The sequence below is a fragment of the Pelophylax lessonae genome (assembly GCF_965119305.1).
Source record: "Pelophylax lessonae genome assembly, chromosome: 4".
In the NCBI taxonomy this organism is placed as follows: domain Eukaryota; kingdom Metazoa; phylum Chordata; class Amphibia; order Anura; family Ranidae; genus Pelophylax; species Pelophylax lessonae.
This window is the reverse complement of record NC_138771.1, coordinates 343,992,744-344,001,785: the sequence shown is the minus strand read 5'-3', so window position 1 is coordinate 344,001,785 and position 9,042 is coordinate 343,992,744. Positions and strand designations below refer to the sequence as shown.

At 40.7% G+C, this 9,042-nt stretch overlaps 1 protein-coding gene across 1 annotated transcript; it reads right to left on the bottom strand.

Annotated features, from left to right (window-relative positions):
- Positions 1-7,193: 7,193 nt before the first annotated feature.
- On the bottom strand, positions 7,194-8,698 carry GPR151 (G protein-coupled receptor 151). The gene has a single exon (XM_082256214.1). The coding sequence runs from the start codon at positions 8,645-8,647 to the stop codon at positions 7,367-7,369; it is 1,281 nt and encodes a 426-aa protein (XP_082112340.1). The 5' UTR covers positions 8,648-8,698; the 3' UTR covers positions 7,194-7,366.
- Positions 8,699-9,042: the final 344 nt, after the last annotated feature.

The window sequence follows — 9,042 nt, the reverse complement described above, 5'->3', positions numbered from 1 at the left end:
CTGCCAAATTGCCAATACTAGTAAAGAATAAACATGACATAAATCTTTCCCCTAGTTTGTAGACACGATAACTTTTGCGCAAACCAATCAAAATACGCTTATTGGGATTTATTTTTTACCAAAAATATGTAGCAGAATACAAATTGGCCTAAAATTATAAAAAAGTTTGATTTTTAATTTTTTTTATTATTATTGTGAATGTTATATAGCAGAATGTGAAAAATATTGTTTTTTTTCAGAATTGTCACTTTTTTTTGTTTATAGCACAAAAAATAAAAATCGCACAGGTGATCATATACCACCAAAAGAAAGCTCTATTTGTGAGGAAAAAAAAGGATATCAATTTTATTTGGTTACAGCATCGCACGACCGCGCAATTGTCCATTAAAATAACGCAGTGCCGAATCGCAAAAAATGGCCTGGTCATTAAGGGGGAAAATCGTCCGCTCCAGAAGTGGTTAAAACATTTTTCTAGGTGGCACTGATGTGGAGACACTAATATGGCGCACTAATAGGTGGCACTGATGCAATGATGGGCTGCACTGATGAGCAGGCACTGAAAGGTAGCACTGATTGGCGTCACTTGCTGGGCATTGCTGAGGCTGCACTGTAATGCTGTGCTCTGATTATCTGTACAGGTCTCCCCTGCGAGGAGATGCCCCTGATCTGGCTCTCCACATTTTACACATGATCCACTGTGATTGGACACAGCCAATCACATGTGCAATGAGCCGCGGCATCGGCTCTTTAACGAGATCGGGGTCATATTGGTCTTGTTTCATAACAACATCAATACCCGCTATAAAAACCAGATGGGCATGGATGGTGAGCTGATTCGGTGGTTCAACGGGCCACTTGACTAGATTTGCCCCCCAGGCCTAAGGCTGCCAGCCCTCCCCTGGGCCCATCCCTAATCTTAACTTGATGTGCTGCTCCTGGGACACCTAGTCACTCTCTACCATGGATTATAGGCGAGCTCCCTTCCCAGCCACCACTCACAGCGGTGGGCAAAGGACTTCATTCCCATACAGCCTGAGCAGCTCACGAGCATATCCTCTGTTCGCAATCCCTAAAGAAACTTTCACAAAAAAATAAATAAATCATACAAAGGTGCTAACAGGTATAAAAAGGATTAAACTACAGGTTCCTGCACTTACACTTTCAGTGCCTCAGTTCTGCCCACGTGCTTGGCCAGTTTGATTTGGTAAAGTTGTGATACCTCCTTGTAGTGGCACTTCTTCCCACAGATTCCTATTGGCCACTGAGGCAGCCCACCATAGTGTTTTTTCATTAGGAATGCATTAGGAAGGCTGGCAAGGGGGCAATCTTGAAAATTATCTGAGGTCTCAAGCATTGCCTGTTTAGAGCAGCATGGCATTTGGGTGTAGAGGGAGCAATAAAAGCTTCTACGGATATTCCCTAGGTGACTGCACTTTTACTTTTTTTTTAAGTTTGCTCTTACTACTGTTGTTGATGTGGTTAGCATTGCTAACCTTTCCTTTCAAAAATGAGAGACCCCTAGTTGTTATGCAGATAGCTTTAATATTTGAAGTCTCTGACCCTGGGCAAGTTTTGTAGATTTTCCTGATCTGCATTCTTTTCCTGGGTCAGTTTCTCAGAAATTGTGGAAGGCACTGGATCAGCAAAACTAGGTGGGTAGCATTTTTTTAATGTGAATTTCTTTCATGTCTGGTTTATCTGAAGAGATATCCATTGTATTATTATATCAGAAACGTTTCGTATCTTGCTTAGGGGAACAAATTGTGAAAACTGGGCTACTCTTCTACTTTTTCTCTTCGTGTGCAATACTGTATTTCATGCTTTGAGATGTTTAATTATGCTTCCACTTTTACCCCTGCAAAAACAAAAAAAAAAAAAAAACTGCCAAAATGAATCACGAATTCTAAAGATAACCTGTCTTCACCAATCAATGCCAGGTGTACCAGTAATGACAAGATTGACAGGAAGCCTTGTGAAAGATAAGAATGTATAACTGCTTGTTCTGAATAATTTTACTGTGCACAATCTTCATGGAAACATGATAACTTCCTACAGTTTGAATTATTTTATAAAATCGCCCTTTGGAATATAAACTGCCGTAAAATAGAAAAGTACAAAAACAGAGAGCATAATACAATTCACATATGCTTTATTCAGAATATATAATGGGCAAATGCAGCACAGCATCAATCATCACTTTATACAGGTCTGATCAACTAATTTGGGCACACATACAAATCTATTGAGAGTTGTACACTAACTGCTTTATTAGGTTTTATTATATGCCAGGTCTATTTCCGGAAAGTCTATTTCCCTTGTTTAAAGTGGAACTTTAGGCAAAACTTTTTTCATTTTGGATAAAGTAAGAGAGGGTTATAACCCCTGCCAGTTTTTTTTATTTGCCATCCGTGTCCCAATGGGGAGATTTACCTTCACTTCCTATCCCATATCCAAAACAGGAAATGAGGAAATCCCTGCAAATTAGAGAAATCCATTTGGGGACCCCAGATCATCAGAACTGTGCCCCTTCTATTACTTTTCTTGGGACAGCCAAAAATTTGAGCTTTTCGTTTACTTTCACTTTTAAGGATGATGGTAAAGTGGACAACCAGAGCGGATTAATCTCCCTAATGAAGGCATACATTAGTGTTGCTATTCATCTCCACTCTATCCAAAACTAAAAAGTTTTTCCTTTAGTTCTACTTTAAAGTTCAAGTTTGGTTTCTGTGTTGCATCTTGACTGACACTGCAAGATTTACCTAATGCCTCGTACACATGCAACGATTGTTGGCCGTGAATTTTCGGCCAACGTCCGATCGGCCGATTTTCGGCTTGTTAGTATGATGCTTCCGACAACCGACCGCGACTTTTCGGCCGAACAAAATCTGGTGCGCATGCTATAAAATTTTTGTTGGCCGTCAACAGAACGGCCGATTTTCCGTCAGTCAATACAGATTTCGGCAGACAAAAATCAGTTGAGCAAGACTGGGCATGCTCAGAGAAGAAAAAACACACGGAAAGTAAACCAGCACATGACATCACTTCTGAAGTTGGTTGTTGTTGGCCGGGAAAATTTGTGTGCAGTCTTAGAGCACATTTCAACCAACACAACAACACTGGACAAAAGACGGCCGATCGGTCGGCCGATAATCGTTGCATGTGTACGAGGCTTTAGAGAAAATAATGGCAAACTTCTGAACAAGTATGGAGGCTGTCATTGCTAACCCCACTCTTCTCCCTTCTAAAGATGCTACTTGTTTGGCTCTCATGCTTCAATACTTTCCAAAGTCACAAACCCTAAATAAATATGCTGTTCTGACTTTCATTACTTGTATACTTCTTACTTAAAAAGGTCTGCAAAATTTCAACTGTTAAAGGGTATGCATTTTTTAGTTTTGGATAGGCTAGGGCAGACTTTCACAATTTTTTTTTTAACCAAAGAGGGACTTCTTGAAACAATTTACAGGTTTTAGGGAGCCCTGTTAAAATTCTACTCCAACTCAAAGTATATAAGTGTTATCAGTACATTGAGGCTATAATATGTTTTTTAATGCCCCTCTATACATAAAACAATTTCAGAAATAAACCTAATGACCAGGAAAAAAAAGGCAGACAGCGGGCATTGTAGTGCTTCCTAAATATGAGTGAATAGTGAACAAAGGACCTCATACCTTGGTGGTCAGTAATAAAAGAACCCCCTTACATTGGTGGTCAGTGAGAGATGGCCCTTTCGATTTGTTGTTAGTGGTAGAAGACAGCTAAAAACATCATTAGTATCAGTCTACTTACCTAGGATGAGATGAAAGTCCCACACCAATAGCTTAGCCAAGTAGGTTTGGTGCCATAACTATACTGTCACCAATAGGCAGGAGATCAGTCCACAACTCATTACTCAAGGAACCCCTATCCACCTCTGACAGGACCTTAATGTAGTAGAGAACTGTAACTGAGAAAGACTAGACTAGGAAATGGTTTAAACCCCTGTCAATATTTTCTTTTTTCTGCAGTCAGTGGTCTATTTGGGAGATTTTCCTTCAAATCCTGTCCAAAGGACACAAGAGGAATTCAGAGGAAATCTCAACAAGATGAGGGAGATTTTCAAAGCTGTCATAGGAATAGGTGTCCAATTGATTTACCCCCACCTCTTGTTCTGTGGACTAACTCTAACATTTTAGATTTCTCATAATTTTTTTTGTTTAAGTGACAATGACAATTCCAAATTTTAGGACAGAGAGAGTGAATTATCCCTAGCAGGGACATAGACAGCCAAGAAAACCTAATAGGGGTTCTATTCTATTCACATACTTAAAAAAAGAGACCTCTGTCGCTGCAAAAAAAAAAAAAAAAAAAAGAAGATACATCCATCTTTGCAGGAGTCACTTGCAGATCTCAGACCTTGCCTGCTACAAATATATGCAATAAAGTCCAAAAAACAGGTCTGCATTGCTTTCTGCTCAACCAAAGATTTTCTATAGATATCAGAAGCACAATGAATGCAGATATCAAAATAAAGAATGCTGACACATTTCACACCTTCTGAATAATATAATAAACCTGCTTCAACCAGGGAGCCAGTTTTAGGACTCCTTCCATTCACTATCCAAAACGAAAAAAAAAAAAAAAAAAGAGGTTTGGCATAAATATATGTGGTGTACCACGCACCTGAGCCTCTCAATGGAGAGGAATATCAGTCCATGATCCCAAAAAGATATCAATAGACACAATCATTTTGCAACACTCACTCTTGTTTTATTTTTAAAGTAGCAATATTGTTGCAAAGCAATACTATTATTACCTTTGTACTAATATTCCTACTGATATTTAGATGAAAGAAGAATTCTGTAACATTATGGTGTCTATTGATATACACACACACTCATGTGAAAAATAAGTACATCCTATTGGAATTGTTAACTTTTTTAACATATTTAAACACGCAAGAATTAGATATATTCAAATATTTCCTACAGATAAAGATGATATACTTCAACAAATATTGCATACAACTGAAAGAAAATAACAAAAATGCAGATTTTCCATGTGGAAAAAGTAAGCAAATCCCTACATTTGCCATTACTTCAGATCTATGGAAATTGAATCTGATTTTACAGATTCTGTGCCAATGATTAAAACCACCTTAGGGTGTATACAGATGGAACCTGTCCTACCTTAACCTCGGAGGTCTAGGGCCTGGTATTGTTTTTCCCATTGACTGGTGTAATATCATCATGCTAGAATTATTACAGCGAAGGCCCTCAGAAAGAAAGCTGTAGTTTAGGAATCGACCGATTATCGGCAAATCCAATATATTGAGGGCCAATATGCACTTTCCCCGATATATCGGAATCGGCCACCAAGGTAGCCGATATTACCGATATTTCGGAAAGTGCTTGTGCCGGAGTGATGCATGCAGCTAGAGGCATCACCCCGGTACGGGCGTCCATAGCCGACGGTCGGCTGTCTGGCAATGACAACCGATGCGGCTGAGAAGCCGCTCGGCTGTCATTACAAGGAGCAGGAGGGGACGTCCCGCCGCCTTCCACGACTCGCCCGGGTCTCCCGTCCCACTGGGAGACCCAAGCAACCAGCCTGCACAGCCACCGAAGACCCGATCAAAGCCGCATTCGGCTCTGATGGGGTCTCCGTGCAAAAAACCGGAAGTGATGTCATGACATCACTTCTGGGTACTGGCGCCAGATTAAAAAAAAATACAGCATTCAAAACAACCAAGCGTTTTGAATGCTTAAGTGCAGAGGAGAAGTTTGGGGTCTTTTAGACCCCCAGATCTCTCCACAAGGAGTACCTGTGAAAAAATAATGCCTATTGAAATTTGGGGGGGGGGGGGGGGATTTTGAATCCGGCATTTAATGTACAAACATTTTGCAAATCGTAGAATTTTGGTCAAAAATGTCGATGTCAGACTGGTGAAAAGTTATACAAAAACAAGAGTCCTTCATGCCAAAAGAGGCACTATCAGCTTCTGATTCCAAGAGTATACTTACTTTTTCTAAAAGTAGACAATTACATCTATTGCCATAAAGGCAAATCGTTTATTTTAATTTGCACAAATATCACCTTTATCTGCAGGCACTGTTTGAATAAAGATCTGTTTGCTTGTTCAAATAGGATCAAAGCCAACCAAACAATTTCCATGGGCATATATCCTTAGATTGTAAGCTCCTTGAGGGCAGGGACTGATGTGAATGTGCAATGTATATGTAAAGCGCTGCGTAAATTGACAGCGCTATGTAAGTACCTGAGATAAATAAAATAATATATATATATATATATATATATATATATATATATATATATACACATACACACACACACCATAATATATATATATATATATATACACATACATACACACTCTGTCTTCACTCATCTGTTAGAAGCCCTTTGACTACTTACGCCAGATATATATATATATATATATACTCACACACACACACACACATACATATTTCATAATCGGAAGTGATATTTTTAAACCTTAAAAATGTAACATCCTGGAAGTAGAGGGAGAAGAGCAGGAATTTCTAGTCCTGGACTGCTGGACTGGCTGTGGGGTTGCTGAAAGCTCAGCAACCCTGGCAGGTGAGTACAGCAGAAGGGAGGGGGGGGGGGGGGAGGCAGGGTGTATTGTGTAGGTTTCCAGCAAGTGCTTTCACTTTTAAAGGAATTAAAATTAATATAAATAAAAAAGAAACAAAAATTGAACAACTATAGTTTGAAAATATATTGCTTAGACTTCCTGATCTATTTATTTTCCTCCTCAGTTTGGTGCTCTGGCTGATATTTGTTGTCAATTTGCACATTTCAGATATACACTTTAGTGTCCCCCACAATCAGGATGCCTTTTTTCCCTTTATCACATCAGTGATAAAGTGTATCAGAAGTCAAAGCTTTTTTGTTTTGTAACAATATAAAAATATTTGAAATGTCTAAAATCCCCATCAGGTTTACTTTTTTTGATCCATTAGGGAGATTTCCTTTTCACTTGCTTCTCTAAAGACACAACAAAAACAAGAAACATCCCTAAAGTAATGTGAAAACAGCTGTGGCAAGAACAGGTGTCCCCATCATAAGATTTATTATGCTGTTCCTTTGGAAGCCATGAAATTTTACAATTATTATACATTTTTGTCCCAATGACAATGGTCACCAGAACAGAGAGACAATACAACCCGACAGAGGCTCTAATCCTTTCTCAAACTATCCAAATCTGAAACAGAATGTTTAGCTTTTGATATACCTTTAAATGGATTTACAAGCAATTGGCACTGTAAATTACTGTAGGATGCCATTGAGATGCACAAGTCCTGATGGACTCAGAGCTGGTCAGTCAGTTAAGTTAATATTCTTAAAGTTTTGTGTTGGACTTGGGCACCTCTGTTCCATGTTCCTGATGCTCCCATGGAATAGGGTCATTGTTTTGATCAGCTGGATCTGCTTCTCGTTCATGCCAAAACTGCTCCACATCTGGAAGGACTGGATTGTCCTTGCTGTCTTGGCTTCCAAAATGTTGCTGGGAGCTTGACTGTTCCATCTGGCTAATAGGTGCAGGTTGCTCAGAAGGCTCAGGATCTGGAACAGTGGAGCCTACCTCTGCCATACCCTCAGAATTCAGTGCCCCCTGTTCCTGAATATCATTGCCATTTAAAGATTTTTTGGAAGCCAGCCGTTTCCAAACATCCTTGAAGCCTTCTTTAAAATCTTCTGACATGGCCAGAAAGATCAGAGGGTTTACACAAGACATAGAGAACATGAGGATCTGGGCCAAAGTCACAAAGGCTTGGGGTGGTGATGGACCATTGGCTGGTCTATGCCAAATCCAGAGCCAGAAAACCCACTCTGGGAGCCATAGGATGCAAAAGGTGACAGTGACACTCAGTAACATTAAGGTGAGCCTCCTGGATCGAATCTGGTTTCTAAGATTGTGCGTTTTAGTTCCTCTGTGTTGGCACTGCTTGTAGGCTCTCCAGAAATTAAAGAAGGCAAGAGTGAAGGGCATACAGTAGACAAGGATTGGGTAAAGTTTTACAAAGATGGCCATTATCTCTTGTGCCTCTGCTGGAATGTTCATGAGACAGATGAAGGAGCTCTGGATTTGACTGGCATCAGTGAAGAACCATTCGGGCAGGGGCAGCACCGCAGCTACCAGCCAGCTACACATCAGCACTGCAAAGATGGTGGGATGCCCTATGTTGACTTGCTTGGCAGGATCGCTGGCGTACATTAAGCAGGCTCTTGCGGCTATAGCGATGGTGAAACTTTTGGCAGACAAACAGGTGTGTGTAAACCAATCTGCAGTCTTACAAACCAACCAACCCAAGTTTAAGCTGGACTTCGAATAAACCGCGGCTCTAAAGGGCACCGAGAATACCAGGAGGAGCAGGTCAGAGATGTTCACATTCAGGATCAGGGAGTGGATCAAGGAAGGTTTGGATTTCCTAGCATTGTAAAGAAGAACTGCCATCACACACACGTTTCCTAATAGTCCGAATAAGCAGATTACTATGAGTAGGATGGGAATAATTAAAGTCCACTCCTCAGCATCCAGAGGTAGAAAGCCTCCTGCGTACAGCGTCTGCTTAGGGAGGGAGCTGTTCGTGGTGCTGAAATTACCTTGGAGCGTCTCCATCTCCCGATCAAGTGAAGGAGCAGGTCCGATCACACTGTCAGTGGCTGCAAATGAGGATGGGAGGACACGAGTGGGAACTGTACAAGCCACTGGGGACCGCCTCCTACATTCACTCTCATTGACAGGCTCATCACCCACAACGCCTCTTATCACAACATCCTATATCCACTTATAGGAATTAACCACTTAAGCCCCGGAAGATTTTACCCCCTTCCTGACCAGGGGGTATTTTGCGATTCGGCACTGCGTGACTTTAACGGACAATTGCGCGGTCATGCGACGCTGTACCCAAACGAATTTGACGTCCTTTTTTTCCCACAAACAGAGCTTTCTTTTGGTGGTATTTGATCACCTGTGCGATTTTTTGATCATGCGCTATAAACAAAAAAAGAGCG